General features: G+C 45.5%; 1 protein-coding gene across 2 annotated transcripts in view; it reads right to left on the minus strand.

Annotated features, from left to right (window-relative positions):
* The window catches only part of PQLC1 (PQ loop repeat containing 1), a 36,465-nt gene that overhangs the window by 8,818 nt on the left and 6,622 nt on the right, over nucleotides 1-21,025 (minus strand). Inside the window, exons 2-3 of one of the 2 annotated variants that reach the window (XM_006875891.1) lie at nucleotides 18,615-18,748; nucleotides 14,949-14,996 (exon numbers count right to left, since the gene is read on the minus strand). In XM_006875891.1, coding sequence (XP_006875953.1) covers nucleotides 14,949-14,996; nucleotides 18,615-18,748 — 182 coding nt within the window. The remainder of the gene's footprint in view (nucleotides 1-14,948; nucleotides 14,997-18,614; nucleotides 18,749-21,025) is intronic. The other variant, XM_006875892.1, reaches the window with a different exon arrangement.

Raw genomic sequence — 21,025 nt, forward strand, 5'->3', positions numbered from 1 at the left:
TCCCTGCGGCAGGTCAGTATGGCTCCTGTGCTCAGAGCGCCCACAAGTGAGCTAAGGGGGCAAAGTGGTGAAAACATGCCACACATCACTCCGTTCAGAGCACAGATCACAGCAAGGCCCTGAGGGACGAGAGACCAGAGAGGCGGTGTCAGGGTCTGAGGGCAGTGTGTTCTGGACAGGCCGTGAGCAAGCTGCAGAGCGCTGGGCCTCACAGAGTAGAGAGCGCAACACGCCTAAGTCAGTTCTCTAGGAGGCACATTCGGAAAGGGAAGAAATCAGACTGATATTGATGAAATGACATATTTCATCTAGAACAGTGCATCTGAAATATTATCATTCCAGCAGGGAATAAATGTAAAAACCAAGCTTTAATTTTTTCTTTTGTTCCAGCCCCTTTTTTCAAGCCTAAGGCATCTTTTAAACTCACTCATCCTGAAACCTGAACATAGCAGGCCACTGAGCCCTTCTCTGTCCTGCAAACTGGCCTCCAGCTACTGCTGCATGTCACCACATCAGCTCAGCCCCACACATAGGACGACCTCGGTCTTCAGACCCTCTTGTCATTTTCTTCCAGGTGGCAGCATCTCATCCCCACACCTCACAGCAGCAGCACAATGCAGACAGGCACTCCTCCTGAACACACACACACAACACAACAGCATCACGAGGCAGGATGCTCACAATCACCAGAGGCACAGAATAATTCAACTCTCTCCCCAGTGTGTCCACACGAGGGCTCGGCATGGCAACACAAAAACCCGGGCCTGTCGTCAACCCGAGTGTGGTGAGAAAACCACGCAGGTCTGGTCCTGACCGTCAGGTCCTCCATGCTATGGACACAGACCATCCTCAGGAGCCACATCCACCTCAGCAGAACCACATGAGTGAGATGAAGGCCTACTAAAGTCTGCAGGAGCCACAGAGAGGAAGAGGCAAATGCTCTCCGTGAAGCAGCACTTTGCTAGCCATCAGAGAGACCACAAGGAGGACTAACGCGGTGACTTGCAGCTGTTCTTTAAAGATAAGGATGAAGTTCACTACAAAAACAGGAGGGGTGGGGAGCAAGATTATTTAGGGGTGGGTCACCAGGAAGGGAGGGCAGATCATAATCAACACTCTCTCCCAGAAGTCTGTTCCCGGCCTATCACAGGAAATGCTGCAGTTCCTAAAACAGTAGAACCGTGTCAGCACCAGGGACAGCACCAAGTCAACACAGGTGATTGGCCAAAGGGAAACCAGTGCTCATGTCTGTTGTAAAGACATTTATTGCATTATCTGAGAGGAGACGACGAATGTATGCTGACGTCAATAGGAATGGCCCGCTACTGATGACTGAACAAGTTTCCATGGTGACGGCGCTCTGATGGCTTGGTGTAGAAAGGCCTCCTTAGTAGTCTCCCAGTGGTCATGGCCTTTACCAAGTGAAATGAACGCCCAGCACCTTCAGAGTCTGCCAGCTCATGCAGGCTAGTCCCATGCCTCATAATCAAAGTCATGGTAACAGGTCCTAAGGAGCTTGCAACACAGTCTACCTAGCCTCCATTCACAGGCTGACTACCAGCAAACCACTGGAGGAGAGCTCCAGAGAGCCACAGGGGACAGCCAGAATCCACCACAGAGCACAAGGACAAGGAGAGGCCAAGACTCAACTCTGGAAGGGTGAGGTGTGGGCAGCAGAAAGGCCTCGTTTCTCTGCCTCCCAGGGAAAGCCCAGCTGAGAGGCAGTCCTAACCTAGAGTGAAGGATGCAAAAGGACACATTCATCCAGGTCATCGCTGTTTGTGAAATCCAAGTTCCCAGACACCAGCCAACTGCCAACCACACAAGCAGATCTCTTCAAGGATAGCTCTGTGCGGTCTGCTGCTCTGTTAACTCTTGCTCTGCATAACTGTCAACGTGTCACTTCTTCCTTAATTAATCTATAGATTCAAGACAATCCCAATCAAAATCCCAGCAGACTTTATTGTAGAAATTAACAAGCTGATTGTAAAATTCATAGAGAAATGCAAAAGCTCTAAAAGAGACAAAATAAGTGTGAATAGGAAGAACAAAGTTGGAGGATGCTCACATTCTGATTTCAAGATTTATAAAATGACAGAAATCAAGACAACGTGGTAAGTCCTGGCCTAAAGGTGAAAACAGAAACCAGACGTACTGCCATCAAGTCGACTACGAATCATAAACATCCTATAGGACAGAGCACAGCTCCTCAAGGTATCCGAGACTGCAAATACATTTTTACCGCAGCAGACAGCCTCACAGTTCCCCTGATGAGCAGCTGGTGGGTTCGAACCACTAACCTTGATGGTTAGCAAATCAACATTTAACCTGATGAGCTACCAGGGATCCTAGCATAAAGACAGATAAATGCAATCAAACAGAGTCCAGAAGTAGACCAACACACACATGGACGACTGATTATCAACGAAGATGTAATGGTTATTCAGTGGAGTAAAGATGGTCTTCTTAACAAAGGATGAAACATCAGCTGGATCCCCACATGCAAAAATCAGTGAACGTGGGCCCATCCCTCACACCATAAACAAACATTAACTCAACGTGGATCACAGACCTAAATGTAAAACCTAAAACGAAACTTCTAGAAGGAAACCTTTGAGACCCTAGGTTAGGCTAAGATTTCTTAAATATAACACCAAAATCAAGATCCACTTAAAAAACAACAACAAAAAAACCACTCTAAGCTGGATCTCATCAACAGTAAAAACTACTGCTTTAAAAATATAGTATTAAGTGAATAAAAAAAAAAAAAAAAACACAGACTGAAAAAAACATTTGTAAATCATACATCTGATAAAGGTTTGTATCTAATATATACAGAACTATCACAACTCAATAATAAAAATACAAAAAAATGAATTTTAAAATTAGCAAAAGATTTAGACAAGTCATCTAAGATGATATAAAGCTAAAAAAGTAAACACGAAAAAATGTTCATTTATTAGTCATTGGTAAAATGCAAATTAAAACCACAATGGTACGCTGTCAGACACCTATTTGAAAATCAGAAGGCACTGTTGGTGGGGTGAACGGCAGAAAACCACTTAGGGAAACAGTTTGGCAGTTTCTTAAAAAGTTAAACATACACTTACCATATGATCCCAGCAGTCCACTCGTAGGTATTTACCCAGAGAAAAGAAAGCACATGTTCATATAAAGACCTGTACACAAGTGTTCACAGCAGCGATATTTGTAACAGCCCCAAACTGGAAACAATCCAAATCCATCAACCAGTGACTAAACAAAAAAATGATGGAAGAGCCGTATCACGGAATAGCACTCAGCAATGGAAAGGAAAGAGCTACGGATAGCCCCAGAGCACGGACAAATCTCAAAGTAATCACAATGAGTAACAGAAGCCATACAAAAGAGCACACTCCGTATGAGTCCATCTACACAAAAATTCTAGTAAACGCAAAACGCAAATGAACGTAGAACGATAGGGAGAAGATACGGGGAGCCTGTGGGACAGGGTAGTTAGAGGAAACTTTTGGGGTGACAGATATGTTCATTACCTAAATCCGGGTGGCAGTTGCATGCTTATATGAATATGTCAAAGCTTATCAAAATTATACACTTTAAATATGTACAGCTTGTTGTATGCCAATTCTATTTCAATAGAGCGGGTAGGAAAACAAAACAAAACACCTGGGCTCAGCAGACGCTGATAGACTACATACAGAAGGCTCTGCTCTGCTCTGCTCAAACCCCAGACCAGGAACTTTGTGGCTGGCGAGGACGTAAGGAAGAGCTGAGTGTTTGCTGAGCCCTGAGGGGCAGGACAGGTGCCTCATCTCCCAGCTCCAGGCAGCTCCAGGACAGGAGCAGAGGACAGAGCAGCAAATCAATGCAACAAAGCAGAGTCCAGAAATGAACCCAAACATAATGGACAACTCTTGGCAAATCACTGAGAAGGGAGGCAAGAACAAAGCCCAGAAAGAACCCTGACTGCCCAGTCCAGCGCTGTCCACTCAGGTAACTCTGGGGGGGCAGGGGCGTGACAGTTCTGAATGCAGGAGAAGAGATGTTTGCAGACCTGAGTGTTGAGTCACCCAGCTTAGGAACCCAGGCCCAGAGCGCTCAGGCCTCAGCCTGGGAACCCAGGCCCCTAAACATGTGGCTCCCAGCCTAGAAACTAGACTCCAGTCCCACGGCCTCTAGCCTAGGGGGAGCTCAGGACCCCCATCCCCTCCATGGACACCAAATGCTGGGTTGTCCTTCCCTGGACCTTCCTGAGACTGAACATCTGTGTAATATTCATCAACTTTTATAAATCACAATTTCCATAAAGTACCAACAACAAGCAAAGCTGTAGATCTGGGGAGGACAGACCCAGGACCTTCCACGGACATCCTGGGCATCTACTCTGTGCCTGTGAATTCCCAAATTAAGTCCCTACAACAGAGCTGGGAAAGTCAGCGAAGAAAGGGCAGTTTCTAACCCCCGCCAGGAATTTTACCCAAGAACACGTGACAAGTCACCGGAGGGAGGTACCAGGAGGGTCAGGTCTGATCCCCAAAGACTCTACCAGGACGCTCTTCTCCAGAAGAAAAGCCCGAGAACCCTCAAGGCAGTGCCTACCGCTGAGACCGGGTCTTCTTCAAGCTCACAGCACCGCCCTGTGGCCAGTCCGCGTCCTGCATGTAGGACCTGGGCTGGAGTCACCACATCCTCACCTCCTGGGAACCCCACTTCCCGTAACATACTAACAGAGGAGCCCTTGCCCCGTGGGTTTGCACAGGAGACCATCTCAGGCCCCATGAATGCACATTCACCCGGCAGAAAAGGCTCAGAGACTAAATGCCAGGGCCCTGCCAGCCCTTCCATCTCCACGACCACCCCTACCTCCTGGTCCTGCTCCTCGCATCAAGTGAGCGCACGTGCTGTGTGCAGAGCTGGGGGCCGGCAGGGACAAATCATGAGCAGCTCTCAGTACTAGACGGGTGCTGGAGCCCCAATTTATAAGGAAAGGTCCCGTCTAAGGATGGTATGCTTCTGTGGTGCTGTGGGCTAATGCACTGGACTGCAAAGTCAGTTTGATCCTCAAGATTGGCGGTTCAAGCTCACCAGATACTCCTTGGAAACCCTATACAGGGTCGCTATAGTTCAGAATCAACTCGATATTTAACAACAACAAGAAAGGTGAGGAGGAACATGCACCGACCTTCAACCCGGAGGCACCCAGTTACTCCAGAACTGACCCACCACCTGGTCCCATTATGGGTGCTAAGATGAAGCCTCTCCTTGCCAGCCACCCTAATCTATACCCCAATTGGTGAATTTGGTGCTTCAGTAAGATCTCACAAACACTAATTCAGTACAGTCACAGAAAGCAGAAATTATGAAACTAAATTTCCACACAAGGGGGCTTGAAAAAATTCCGTTAACTTTTCATCCCAATTTCCCACAAACTTTTTGAAGACCCCTCAGAGAGAGGCAAGCACATCAGCTGATAAGGACTGAAAACAGTGGTGGGGGGGGGGCAGCAACATCCCTCCACCAAGCCACCAAGGATAAAGCTGAATGTGCATGCGTCCATACAGGCTGGTCAAATCCTGGGAGACGCACAGGGAAGGTGTACGTCAGCAAGGCCTGCATCAGGAAGGATGAGGAGGAAGCCCAGGGAGCTGACAGGCAGGGAGTGTCTGCAGGGAGTAGAAGGTAATCACCAAGGACAGTTTGCCTTCATTCATGGGAATGTCACATTACAGATACCCCACAGAGGAAAGGGCCTCAAAAGACACCAATGACAGTGGACCAAAATAGCTCTCACCTCTCCTTCTGGGAAGACAGCAAGGACTTTAGTTTCTATATTTTCCTTCTCTTTTATTTTTAAACCAAGGGAGAGAGACAGGTAATTTGAAACTTCTAAGCTTCATACTTACACAATTAGACCATGGGAGCAAGAGGAGACAGGAAACGACAAATGATTTGCAAAGGAGCGATCTCAGACACCTGAAAGGCCATTTTCAAGCAGAGAGGCAACAATTAAACCAAAGAATCAGCAGCAGGCAGCAGCCATCTTCCCAAACGAGCTACAAGGTATAGAGGGAGCGGAAACTACAACAATATAAAGAGAAAAAATACCTAAACACAAATAGGGAAAGGAATGAGGGAAAGCCAAAGAAGCCAGAGGGATGAAACAACAAAATTCAATAAAGAGGGGTAAAAAAAATAAAGAAGGAAAAAGACAGCAGCGGCAGTAATTGGGAAAGAGAAAAAAAGAAAAAATGAAGGAGAGATAGACAGGAGAGACAAAAGGGAGGGAGAAAGAATAAAGAAAAACAATGAAAGGAAAAAACCAAACACTAGGCGGGGTGCCAGACCCAGAGAGCCAGGAATTGTGGGGTCTCCAGCCAGTCACTGACCTCACACCATGGCCGGGAAAGGAATGAGTCACTAACCCTTAACCCTAGATGGAGTTCCTGTAGGGTCAGGTGTTGTCTGTTCTGGGCACCCATGACAGCAGTAGTTTGTGCAAACCCCAAAGCAACTGGGAGATCAGGGCATTTCCATCCCAGAGGGGAGCTGAGGGTCTAGAATCGCCCAAGTCTGATTCCAGGTGCCTAGGTTGGTGCTGCCCACACTTTAAGGGCGTGATTTTGACAGCCACACCTCTGGTCACCAGGGCTATGTGGGGTACAAGGAGAAAAGAAAAAAAAAAAAATTCTGCCCCTTTCTGTCTACTAATAAGCACTAAGGCTCTTGCCTTCAAAGTCGCCCATTAGAGTTTAAGATGACCACACCGTGGCTGGCCTGCGCGCTGGCACTGATCAGCAGTTTCTTTCCTGATTCCGTATCTGCTTGGCTGCTTCTCCTAGTGAGGCTAGCCCAGGGCTGAGCGGGGCTGACTGCAGATCTGGAGCAGGGCCCCTTCCTGAATGGGACCACAACTGAGAGGCTCCCCTCTGTGCACCTCTGACTGCTGGGACAGTAGGAGCTTCCCTGGGGGCGTACAAGGGTGGGGCCAGCCTCGCCTCTCCTCATCAGGGGAGTGTAGGGAACAAGAGAAAAGCCCCATCTTTGTCTCTTCAACCTGATAACTTTTCTTGTCTCTGAAGCTGTTTACAAAAGTTCAAGAAGGCTGCGCCCATCTGGTCACCTATCTCTCCTTATTCTGCCATGGCTGCTCAGCTCTCTGTCCTAGCAAGTGTTCAGTCCATTTCTCTACCCCTTCATGGGAATCTCCGAGTTCCAGGACTACCTTCCGTAGTCCTGGGGAGGCGCTGGGGTGTAACGCGCTGGACTGCAAAGGTCAGCAGTTCAAGCTCACCAGCCACCCCTTGGAAGCCCTATACAGGGTCGCCTTGGGTTGGAACCGACTTGACACTTCACAACTAAAACAACAATCTTCACTGAGAGGGTCCGTTCCACCCTTCTGCCTAGCCCGCCATCTTGCAGCCTCTCAAAAATGTGCACTGTAGTCCCACTTTCTGTAACTTTGTGACAGTTTCAAATTTTAACTAAATTTTTTGAGTCAACTTTCCTAGAAAATGAGCCGATCAAATCCCTTTCTCCAAAACCCTGGTTCTGACTAGGGCTTTTATCAAAGCACTTTCTGCACAACAGAGGGGACCCTCCCTTGGAAAATGTGGGTCAGCCTCACTCCTTGGGCACAGCCCTGACTGCCAGTCTCAGTCCCAACTTGCCAGAGCCTGGGCAAACCACTCCTGGTGGTCAGTGAGCACATGCCGGGCACTGTGGGCAGGACTGAAGCCAGACACTGCAGGTCCAAGCTCAGGCAGAGCCAGGTGCAAGTGCGGCACTGCCCACAGGGCTGGGAGTACCTTGGTGCTCATGGAAGGTGGAGAGTGCGGAGCACGGGGGTGCTTCAGAGGGTGAAGAGGGTGTGGGCCTGGCCCCTGAAGACAGAAGGCATTAACCACTGTTACAAAGTTTGAGTGCAAAGTTCACTCCCTGCTGCTGCTTCAATCCCATCCTCAGGCAAAGGGATGCTGAGAGAGACGGCTCCCCAAAAACACACTAAGGGGACTACAAGTGCCTGCAGGTCTCAGGGAGTCGTGAGGGGCTGGGCAGGCAGGGTGGCCACTGCCAAGCAAATAGCCCCACCAGCAGGGAGACAAGGCAGGCCCCTCACACTCAGTCCACAACAGCTAGCTGGTGCCATTACTATGACCAGTGCTGTGTAGACGATGAACCAGGACTTCCCTCACGGTCTGACGCGCAGTAGCCTAGCCCCCCTCCCACTCTTGTCCTCGTGGGCTCTAGGAGAAGCACTGGACTGCTGCTAACAGCAAGGAGGCAGTTCAAAGCCACCAGCGGTTCCTTGGAAACCCTACACACAGTCGCTATGAGTCGGAACCAACTCAGAAACATTTAACAACCACACTCCTCCCTTTCTACATCTCAGTACCCCCAGGTCCTGTTAGTCTCTGCAGCAAAGACAGATTGGGAGGCTCAGCATTTCCCTGCCGTCCCTCACCATCCTAGGGGCTGCCGCTCTGACCAACAGGACACGCCTCCTGAAATCCTTAGACACTCATGCGGAGCAGAAACAGTACCAGAAAGGCCTGGACCCCAATAGCACTGGAATCAGTAAGTTTCTCCCAAATCAAAACAGTTCCTTCACTTTAAAAGAGAAACTTTAAGCCTACCGACTTGTAAACCACTTGACAAAGGAAAGCAGTTATCTATCCAACTGGACACCTACCTCACTGTGTATCACACACTTGACACAAAAACCACTGGCTCCCTTCAGCGACGCAGCTGTTACACAAGAGCACACAGTGTGAGTCTCCTCACCTGAAACAGTCTTCATGGTCTCAGCCCTCACAATTCTGGAATGGTGGTGAGAACCACACAGACCCTCTCCACACTGAAACAACCACAGCGGTGAAAAACATTTAAAAAAAAATTAAAAATACACACACAAAACACCATTTAAAGTTGCTGGAAATTGCCCATTAGGCAATTCCAATTGCCAATAGCAAATGGAGAAATATTTATTTAGGAAAAGCTATACGAATCGGGCTGCGAACCTTAAGGTCAGTGGTTTGAAACTACCAGCCGCTCTGCGGGAGAAAGATGAGGCTTTCTACTCCCGTAAAGATTTACACCCTTGGAAACCCTGTACATGGTCGCTATGGGTCGGAACCGACTCAACAGCACTTAACAACAACAACAACTGAATCTCAGTAAAAGTCTGGGGCATTTGAGCAAGACTAGCTCCCTCTTCCCACCCTCAAAGCTCAGTGTGGTAAAAGCTCTCCTCTGTGGGTGAAGTCAGGAAGATGGGTTCCCTCTTGCCTCAGCTGCAACCATCAGGCAATGATTTCTCCCAGTAGAGGCAGCTTGTCAGCATTGCTCACTCCCCAGCCCAGCTCCTGTTCTACACCAGGTAACCATGAGAGGTCTGGGGTCCTTTCCTCTACCCAGCCTTCACTGTGGTGGAAGTTCAACCCCATATGCGACAGGCAGAGAACAGAAGGCCTCAACCACCCTTGCCCCAGCTTAGTCACAGAGTAGAGGTTCCACAATGGGAGGAGCAAGTCAAGAAGGCCAACAGCTACAGCCCCTCCAAGCCCACTTGTAGAGCAGAGGTGTGACTTTGAGTGAAGCCAGCTGCTGTGTCCAGTTGTTCAGAGATTTCGCACCTCCACCTGGAAGGAGGGAGTCAAAACAGAGAGCCATCCCTCCCCCTAAAGGAACTAACTTTATCTGTAAGATTGCATGGGCAAGTTCCAACTTAGGAGCAGTGACAAAAACAACAATGGAAACATGGATGGTGAACAATCCAGCGGAACCTAGGAGCTCCACAAGGCGTCCTGGTGTGGGGCTGTAGGGTAAGCACTGGACCACAAGGTTGGTGGTTCACACGCATCAGCTGCTCCTCGGAAACCCTACACAGGGCCGCTAGGAGTCGGAACTGACTTGGCGGCAAGTAACAACAACAACAGTACCTTCACACAGCAACAAGCAAGTCAGGAGACCATTGAAAAGTTTAATCAAGAGAACCAGGCAAAGGGAAGGCTATGAAGAGCTCTCCTGAAGTCAAAGACTCCCTCGAAGACTAAAGCAGCCCAACTCAAATTGGATCAGACAGTGGAGCAATTTACACCCAGGGTGTTGTCTAAAGTGATAGAGCAATAGTCGAGCAAGTGACACGGCGGTTAAACACTCAGCTGCTAATGGGAAGGTAGGCAATTCAATCCCACCATCCAGCCCACAGAAGAAGGATATGGCAGTCTAACCCCCACAAAAATGTTTGGCCCTGGAAACGCTCCGGGGCAGTTTACTCTGTCCCATAGGATTGTTGTGAGTCAGACTTTGATTCAACAGCAATGAGTTCAATTGGAGTTCCACAGTTGGTTAAGATACCAATAAAGGCACACCAGTCAGAGGCTTAACAAGGAGACCAGGGAAAGACTGGAGAAATCCAGCTAGAGCAGACAGTCATCCCTTAGGAGGAGAGACTTGGCGACTGTAGACTGTAGTAACAAAGACATCATGAGCTAGTCCAATCAAATCACTAAACTAATAAACAAGCAACAAACTCCCCAAAGTGGTGGGGTGTCAACACTCAGAGTTGCTACAAAACATTGCTCAAATGCTCAGCTTTCTGCAAAAAATTTGGAGACAGGCAAAGAAACAGGAAGTGAGTCCCATACACAGAAAGGAGGAGGGTGGGAAGCAGAAAAGAAAAGGTGGGTTTGAGGGCCTAGTGACAATGGACTTATCAAAGAAAGATTTCAAAACAGCTGTTCTATACATGGTCAAAGACTTAACGAGACCATGCAGAAAGAGTTAGTTAGGAGATGACACTGTCTCATCAAATAGAAAATGTCAACAAAGAGATACAAATTTCTAAAAAGAATTAAAAGGAAATTCTCGAACTGAAAAGTACAACAACTGAAAAGAAATATTCACTAGAGGGGCTCAGTGATGGTTCTGGGCTGGCAGAAAAAAGGATCAGCAAACGTAAAAACGGGTCAGTAGAAATTATGTAACCTGAAGAACAAAATAGAATTAAGAAAAATAAATGGCGCCTCATAGAAATATGAGACAAAATTAACTGTCTCAACATATTTATAATTAGGGTACCTGAAGGAGAGAAGAGAGAGAAAGAAATAGAAAAAAATACTCAAAGAAATAATAACAAAGTTATTATTTCCTGGATTTGATTAAAATATTAATCTAGACATCCAAGAACTTCAACAAACTCCAAGTAGGATAAACCAAAGAGATACACACTCAGGCACATCATAGTCAAAATGTCAAAAGCCAAATAAAAAGACAAAGTCTTGAAACCAACGAGAGAAAAATGACTTATCACTTACAAGGAAACCCCAGTAAGATTTACAGCTGACTTCTCATCAGAAACAATGGAGTCCAGAAGGCAGTGGGATAACATTTTCAAAGTGCTGAAAAGAAAAAAAACCGTCAACCAAGATTCTTACATCTAGCAAAACTCTTTAAAAAATGAATGCAAAATAAGGCTATTCCCAGAGAAGCAAGAATTGGGAGAACTTATTGCTAACAGACCTACCTTACAGAAAGTAATAAAGTAGTTTTTCATGAAGGAAGTCAGTGACACCAAACAGTAATTCAAATCCACATGAAAACAAGACAGAACATAAGTGCTGGTAATTACAGAACAGAATAGAAAAGTCCATATCTCTTCCCTTAACTGATTTAAACAACAATTGCCTAAAACACTATTATTGTCAGGCCTGAAACATACACAAACGCTATGTATTTGAAGCAACAGAGGAGGTAGGTGGGTACTAAGCCGCACTGGAATAAATGACAAGTGATTCACAGAAAGTAATGAAGATAGCCAGAACTGGTAAATAAGGTTAGCGTAACAAACTATAAATATATGGGGTTGTATAAAAAATCTGTACAAAATTTTCGTTATCTTTTCATTCCATTTTTTCCCAAACATTTTGAAGGACCCTCATATAATTGCTAGCCTTCTGTCTTTCCAATTTTATAGAAGCCATAAAATTATAAAAAGTAGTAATTATCATTGTGTGATAGTAGATTTGTAACATACATAGACATAACATGTATAATAATGTAAGAATTAGAAATCAGTAACAAAAGGAAATTTTAGAAACACATTAACATTGAAATATTTTATTCCTAAATAAAAAATGACTCAATGCACAAATGTCAAGGAAAACTAGATAATACTTTGAAATGAATGACAACCAAAACACACTACACCAAAACGTATAGGATGCAACTACAGCAGAGCTTAGAGAGAAAGTATGGCTGCAAACACCAATGTTTAAAAAAACATATCTCTGGTCATTAAACTAGCCTTCCACTTCCAGAAAATAGAGAAATAGCAGCACACTAAACCCGAAGAAAAGCAGAAGAAAGAAATAACAGAGCAAAATAAATAAAATAAAGAAAACAATAGAGAAAATCAGGCAAATCAAAAGTTGGTTCTCTGAAAGCATCAACAAAATTGATAAACCATTAGCTAGACTAATAAGAGGAGTCCTGGTGTGGCTTTGTGGGATAATGCGCTAGACTGAAAAGTCAGTTTGAACCAAAAAGTCGGTGGTTCAAGCTCACAAGCTGCTCCATGGAAAGCCTATACAGGTCGCTATGGGTCGGAACAACAACAACAGACTAATAAGAAGCATGGCTGATAAAGACAAAAAGCCTCAAATTACTAAAATCAAAAATGAAATCAGGGCCATCATTACTAACCTTACATAAAATGAAAGGAATTATAAGGGAATTCTACAATTATATGCCAGCAAATTAGGTAACTTAGATTAGAAAGGCAAATTGCTAGGAAGACAAACACCAAAACTTACTCAAGAAGAAACAAAGTGTCTGAATGGACCTCTGAGAAGTAAAGATACGGAGTTAACAATAATAATAATAAATGTATAGCAAAGAAAAGACCATCAAATTCTACCAAATATTTAAAGAAGAATTTGTATCAATACTTCACAAATTCTTGCCAACTCATCTTACAAAGCCAATATTATCATAATATTAAACTTAGACAAAGACATCATAGATCAATACAGATCAATACCTCTTATGAATACAGACACAAAAATCATCAACAAAATCCTAGCAAACATAATCCAGCAACATATAAAAAGGGTTATGCACCATGGCCCAGTAGACCTTGTTCCCAAGAATGTAAACTTGGCTCAATAAGTGAAATCAAGCAAAGTAATAGACCATAATTGTTGTTGGTGTTGTTAGGTGCCATCAAGTCGGTACCGACTCATAGCGACCCTATGCACAACAGAACGAAACACTGCCCGGTCCTGGGCCAACCTCACAATTGTTGCCACGCTTGAGCCCACTGATGCTGCCATTTTGCCAACCCATCTCGCTGGGGGTCTTCCTCTTTTTCTCTGACCTTCCACCTTACCAAACATGATATCCTTCTCCAGTGACTGGTCCCTCCTGACACTATGTCCGAAGTACAAGAGACGAAGTTTGGCCATCCTGGCCTCCAAGGAACACTCTGACTGCACTTCTTCCAACACAGATCTGTTGGTTCTTTTGGCATATCATGGCACTTTCAATATATTCATCCAAAACTCAAAAGCATCAACTCTTCTATGGTCTTTCTTATTCACTGTCCAGCTTTCGCATGCATATGAGGTTAATGAAAATACCATGGCTTGGATCAGGAACATCTTAGTCCTCAGCTGACATTTTTGCTCTTCAACACTTTAAAAATGTCTTGTGCAGCAGATTTGCCTAATGCAATAATATGTCGTTTGATTTCTTGACTGCTGCTTCCATGGAGTGCTGATGGTTGATTTGAGCAAAACGAAGTCTTTGACAACTTTAATCTTTTCTCTGTTTATATGGATGTTGGTTACTGGTCCAGTGGTGAGGATTTTTGTCTTCTTTACATTGAGGTGCACTCCATACCAAAAGCTGTGGTCTTTGATCTCCATTAGTAAGTAGTTTACGTCCTTTTCAGTTTCAGCAAGGAAGGTTGTAGCATCTGTATATCAGAGTTTGTTAATGAGTCTTCCGCCAATCCTGATGCCACCTTCTTCTTCATATTATCCAGCTTCTCGGTTTATGTGCATGTATTGAAAATTCACAGTTAACATCACAATTCATATCAAAATGTCTAAATGTGTTTCTCCTCCTAAGATCACCAACAATTCAGAGATGCCCACCTTCACCACTTCTGGTCAATGGCTGTGTGCCGTGGAGTCGGGTCTGACTCATAGCCACCCTGTACAGGGTTTCTGAGGCTGTAGATCTTTACGGGAGCAGAACGCCTCATCTTTCTCCCATGGAACAGCTGGTAGTTTCGAACTGCTAGCCTTGCGGTTCACAGCCCGTTTCGTAACCACTACGCTACCAGAGCTCCTTATCTGGTCAATACTGCACTAAAATTTCTAGCCAGGGTAATTAAGCAAGAAGAAAAAGAAAAGAAAAAAGCTTCCAGATTGAAAAAGAACGAGTAAAACTATCTCTATTCTCAGATGACAAAACCTTGTAAAAGATATCCTAAGGAATCTACTAAAAGGCTATCAGAATAAACAAGTTCAGCAAGATTGTAAAATACAAGATCAATATTGAAGATCCAATTGTACTTCTACAAAGCAGGAATGAACAACCCAAAATGAAATCAAGAAAACAATTCCATTTACAATAGCATCAAAAAGAATCAGTTATTTTGGAATAAATTCAAAAGTGGCGAAACCTGTAATCTGAAAACTACTCACACACACACACACACACACACAAGGAAAAGGAGGTTTCTGGAACTACATCATGCTGGAACAGAGTGAGCAAGGCTGTGAGCTGTTAGTCACTAAACACACTGCGCGCCACGGGGCTGTGAAGACGTGCATGCAGGGGCTCAGGCAGGCACGTGGCAGCGGCACGGGAGAAGGAGCAGAGCTGAAGACGATGAAATGGACCATGTTCTGAGTGGAAGCCTCATGCAATGTGGTACATACCCAGGTAGGACCGCCTGAGGGGGGCTCTGAGCTCTTCATCCTTACTATCTGCAGGTACATTAAAAAGACAGAGAAACAGAAAGGAAGAGGAGAAAAGACAAAAACAGACTGGTTTTTAACACTGATAAGCAACTGTGTTTTCCAGATGTTTCCGATTTCTTTGTTTTTTTTTTTTTAAAAAAAAAAAAAAAACACCTTCACACAGAAAGACCACATGGTTTTGGTTTCTGTGCACTGAAAAACTCACTTTCTCAACTGTTTCTCTCCAAAACTAGTATTAATAGAAAGTGCACCACTACAGAAGGAGAACATTTGGAGCCAAAGTGACAAGAGCTGTTGTATTGCATTTCACGTCTAAGGCACGGGGCTAACTTCGGCCATGCTGACAAGGAGCACCACAAACCCCGAGGCACCTTGCCCCAGGAACCTGCTGCCATACTTCCCACTCTTCATCCCTGGATGCTTTTACCACATCACTGTGCCTCTCTGCCCCAGGGTCAGAAAGGACCCAAGCAGAAGGCTGCCCATAAAGCTCTTTTCAGAGCACATGTAATGAGGAAGTGTCCATGGAAAGGGGAAGGAATGCACATGACTCTGGCAACCACCAAGTCCCCAACTTCAGAGCCCAGCAGGACCAGCCCCAAAGCACCAGAACATTCTTGACTTGGATTAATTCTGAGCACCCGTCTCAAAGGGACAGAATGCAGCTAAAAACGAAGCATGAGATTCGTTCGGAGGCAACAAAAGCAGCTAAAGGGTTAAAGGTTGTGTGTCAGCTGCCCCAGGCAGTGTAGATCCAACCTTCACAAGCCAACAACTGAGAGTCAACACTACACAAAGATCAGCCCTGGACTGTCTGTCAGCAGTTCCCTCCAGAACTACACCACCACACCAGGGTGTTCCCACAGGCCTGCACACTTGCTACACATGGCATTGTATCAGCTAGCTTACTATTTCAAATCAAGTCACACAACCTGCTCTCATGACTCCAAGCCTGAGGGCAGGTTACAAATTGTCCTCTCAGCCTTTCCTCCCTAAGGGCCTGCTCCCCACATTATGAGGTCACATCCACAAAGGGGAGGGAGAGCAGGGCCGGAAGCCATCAAAGTCCAAGTCAAAATTTAAGCAGAATTGTATGAACACAAGCAGCCTCCTGACAGGTTCAAAAATGCTGCTTCCTGGGCTAGATCAGATTGTGGTGTAGCAAGCGTCATCTCTGGTATCCCAACAGGGAGGGACAAAACAAGATACACAGAGGGAACAGGAAAGGGTATGGATTGGGGGAACACAACAGAAACACACCAGAGAGTAGTCACAGAAATCTTCGCAGCTTTAATGACATTGGACACCTCACATTGGTACCAGGTACTCAGCAGCGGCTGAAACGGCATACATTCCTCTCACCCTAAAATCAGAAGCACGCGATTGTCACAACTGCAGAAAATGTGTAACTAAAAGGAGGGAGTCTCTCATTTCAGGAACACATGGTCCCATGATCATCGAGAAGGAAGAGCGTGATGCAGCGTGAGATCCCTTCCTAGAGCTGGTGGGCAGGAAGCTGGCTGGCAGCATGTGTCCTTTGGACATTTAAATGACTATATATATTTTTGTTTTGTAAATGCCCATCGATATTGTTGCCTTGTTCATTGGTGTACTGTAAGTTGTAAGGGGGGAGCCATAAGGAAGAAGTAGGATAAATGTTGTTGCAGGGAGGGGATTGTCGTCACTGAGATGAAACAGGGTTCATAGTTTGCTGAATGGAGAGCTGATGGTCTTGTCTTAAACCTTCACCCAATTCACACAAAAAAAGTTAAAAATAATAATAATTAAGCATGCACAAGGGGAAAGAATCCTTTCAGGTGGAGAGTAAATCATGATCAAGAATGCAAAACTCCTCAGCAAGATTTGAAATGCACAGATGCCCCCCAAAAAACAAACTCTAGGGAGGGAACAGCTGAGATTAAAACACAGCCCCCTCCCCAAATCTCAGACAAAGTCAAGAAGAAAGCTCTCTTGGATGCCATGCACAGAAGATATTCACTGGCGATTGGTTCAAACACAGAATGTTACACTAGGCAGAGCTGCAACCAAAAAGTCAGAGACACGTTCCAGAAAATATGGAAACCTTGATCTTGTGTAACTTTGAACATATATTTCACCAAGTATGTGAGAAAGACTCCAGTTTGCTAAGCCTTGTGGGTACAAGAGAATGTAAAAGCCATATACACTCTTTCTCCAACATGATCAAGATGAAACACAAGCAGAAAAGAAATATGCCCTTCTTACCCTAATTAAGAGTTTGCATGTGACTGTAATTACTAATAAAGAAGTATACATTTAAGATTAGTTAATAACTTACCCAGGCAAAATAACTTATGCATGTGAAAGCTGGACAGTGAATAAGGAAGATTGTAGAAGAATTGATGCATTTGAGTTATGGTGCTGGAGGAGAATATTAAAAGTCCCATGGACTGCCAAAAGAACCAACAGATCTGTGTAGTAAGAAGTGCAGCCAGAGTGCTCCTTGGAGGCCAGGATGGCCGGATTTTGTCTTATCCTTTGGACATGTTATCAGGAGGGGCCAGTCACTGGAGAAGGATATCATGTTTGGTAAAGTGGAAGGTTGGAGAAAAAGAGGAAGACTCCCAATGAGATGGAATGGTACAGTGGTGGAAGCGATGGGCTCAGGTGTAGTTACGATTGTGAGGTTGGCCCAGGACCGGGCAGTGTTTCCTTCTGTTATGCATAGGGTCATTATGAGTCGGTACTGACTTGATGGCACCTAACAACAACCACAAAATAACTTACCCAAATTACAGTAACAAAACTATTATCTCGACTATATTATAAAATTTGCAATTAAAGTAATTTAACCTTGGACCACAGTCTAAGGGACAGCTAAGTCCACTGGTATACGGTTCACAAAGACAATGTTCTACCCTCTACTGTAATGAGCGGTGACTGGGGTCTTAAAAGCTAGTGAGCAGCCATCTAAAATGCAAGTATTGGTTTCTCCCCATTCAGAGGGAAGAAAAGTTATGAAAATCAAAGACCCAAGTAAATAATTAGCCAGAAGACAAGTGGACCATGTGAACCACTGCCTCCACTGCCCTTAGATGAGAGGAACTTGATAGTGTCCAGCTACAAGTACTGACGGCTCTAGTCTGATGAGGACAGCAGGTGCTGGACAGAGTGGGAGAAAACAGAGAACAAAATTCAAAATCATGAAACAGACCAGACTGAGGGCTCTGATAGAAACTGGTGGCCTTTACAAACCTTTCCAACCTGGAAGTGAGCCAGGTAACAGACAGGTCTACAAAGTGAACAATAATACTCCTCAGAACCATCAATCACGAGACCAACAGGGCAGCAGGTGCCCAAAAACACACAGCTGAGAATTCAGGGAGGAAGGAGGAAGAGTGCCATTGCATTGAACGGATTGCAGTTAATGTTCCGAAATAACATGTGTTTAAATGATTCAATGGAAAAGGAATTTGCTCTATATACTTTCACCCAAAACACAATAAAAATAAATGAAAACACTCTGACCTCCTGAGACCCTTATCGGCTCGAGATAACAGGACCATTAGGTGAAATGAAAGCTGCTTAGCTAAGAGGTGAAACAGGCGCCATCTCACTTGCAAAACTATGACCGCGTTCACCCACCTGCAAAGGAGCGGCGTTTGAGGTTCAGCTCGTTGGCCACCCGTACCTGGGTGCAGACTCTCAGCATCAGCAGCATGGCCAAGATCATGATTATGCTCTGCCACAGGAGAGGAGATTCAAACTGTCTTCCGAACCTGGGGAGGAAGGAAGAGACAGAGCATCAGAGGATCCAGCGCCCCTGCTTCCCCAGGGTGCAGTCCCCCAAGCAAGAACATCTAGATAAAAGTGAGTGAGTCTCCAAGAGGCCAGCAGGGACTCTTCCCACCAACTTCTGGACTAAGGCTCACCACTTAGAATTCTGGCCATTTTGCACAGATAACCACTTCTGTATTTTTTTTAATTCAAAGGAAGCAAAAAAATAACTTGAGGCAAAATAGCAAGGTTTGGGTTTCCCTGATGCCACAGGCAAAAGTCAAACCCAGATGTATCCAAAGTTTACAATACAGCGTGAGCCACTGAAAGCAGCAAGCAAGCATGGGAAACACAGGTAAATAGTTAACCAACTTCAGGATGGAGATGGGCAAGTTCAAGATTTCAAAGGGCATGGGTTTCCCAAAAGATAAACAACGGATAAAATAACTACGAAACCAAGTTCAGCGTCATGAGTACTTTTAAAAATCCATTTTGAATAGAAAGACACCTCCCCTCCTTCTACTTATCAAGTGATTTCATTTCTTTCCAGTGTCACCCGTCTAGGTGGAGGGCTGGGCCGTGCCGTCTCATTGGGAGTCTTCCTCTTTTTCTCCAACCCTAACATAGCTCCTCCCAGAGCCCAGGTGCCCATGCTATCAGATGCAGGTGTGGACCCACAGGGAGGTAAGCACACTGGCACTGTTGAGTCAGGTCCCCGTTTCTCTTCATAAGTTTCTAGATAAGCCAGCGCATTCCTATGTCTCCAAAGGAGCCACAAGAACACTCAAGTCAAGAACAGATGTGTATCCACTGCCCAGCAACACTCAGATTATCTGCCTTGTAGCAAATGTTACTACCCAGTGCTACTGTGTTTCCATACTTACATTTCTGAGGACTTGCCAGCAAATGTCAAGATGCTGGATAGCTCACATCCTGTTTATGAATGTGGACGTTTGGTTGAGATTCCAGTGAGTGTATATGAGTCTGTGCTGGAAGCCCATCATGCATCCTGTACATCCCCACCTCCCCTACTTAATCAAAAGCCTGTGCACATTAGTCACAAGCCCTTCTCCAGACTTCTGACGCAGTACAGCATGATCTGCGGATGCTAGTTTGCAAAAGGACTTGAGAAACAAAAGGTTCTGGAGTTATATACATTTCAGAGACCCAAGTTAAACAAAGTTAACGCTGACCCAGAGCCTCTCCAATGCTGTGCAGAGCAGAGCTCCCAAAAGGGGGCAGAATGTGGATGTGCCCTAACTCGACTGGAGTCCTGAGGGTCTTAAACCAACTTTGGGAAACACTGCTCAAGAGTTTAAGTCCACCATGTCTGCCACAACCATTTCCCTCTCACCTAGACCCCTGCCACAGCCCCCACCTCCATACTCTCTTTCTTCCATGTCCCAAGACCCCTATAGCATAGGTATCTATGTGTGGGTGGAGAGATGGGTGGATGTGCAGGTGAATGCGTGGGTGGTGAGTGGAAGTAGAGGTGGGTAGGTGAGTGGATGGGTAGATTTGATGGATGGATGGACGGACGGATGAAGGATAATAGCTAGATGGCAGATGGATGAGTGAACAGACAGATGGATGAATGGACGGAATAGTACACACATCCCTTCTGCTGAAGTGTAAAATCTGCAACATCTACAGGGAAGGAGGCTTCCTGTGGAGCCTTTGCTTTGCATAAGACCATAGGTGGGATCCTGAGCCCCACCCAGAATCTTCTGAGGTGGGAAATCTCCACTGGAAAGGATAAGCAGACCAGCCTGGAGCAGCTAGAAGAACAGAAGATACTTCTTGAAAGAAAGACCGACTGGAAAAATACAAAATAACAGCAGTCTGATTGACTACAAGAACACGCAAGCTGTTCGCCCAGGAGCCATCAAGGCAAGCGGTCGGGTCCCCGCAGGGCAAACCCCGTTCCAAGACTAAGACTCAAGGGGAATACATGAGCAGGCATGTGGTCTGGCTGGTGACCACGTTGGTCACTGATAATGGGAAGTGAGGGAAAAACAGCAATGAAATTGTGAGCTAAGTCCGACCTCGTTCAATTGACTCCTGTGAAGTCGGGTTGAGACCTGGTAGGCCAGCAGTATGGCAAGACCGGGGAACTCCTGGGCCCAGAGACAGGGACATGGCCACAGAGGACTAGAGCAGAGAGTGAAGTGTCACCACACTTGACCTGGCTTCAATGGCTGGATGATCAGAACTCGACTGGATGAAGAAAAAAGAGGAAAACAAGAGGAATCCGCTACAATCTGATGAACTTGACCTAC

Source organism: Chrysochloris asiatica, unplaced genomic scaffold, assembly GCF_000296735.1.
Source record: "Chrysochloris asiatica unplaced genomic scaffold, ChrAsi1.0 scaffold00345, whole genome shotgun sequence".
NCBI classification, from domain to species: Eukaryota; Metazoa; Chordata; class Mammalia; order Afrosoricida; family Chrysochloridae; genus Chrysochloris; species Chrysochloris asiatica.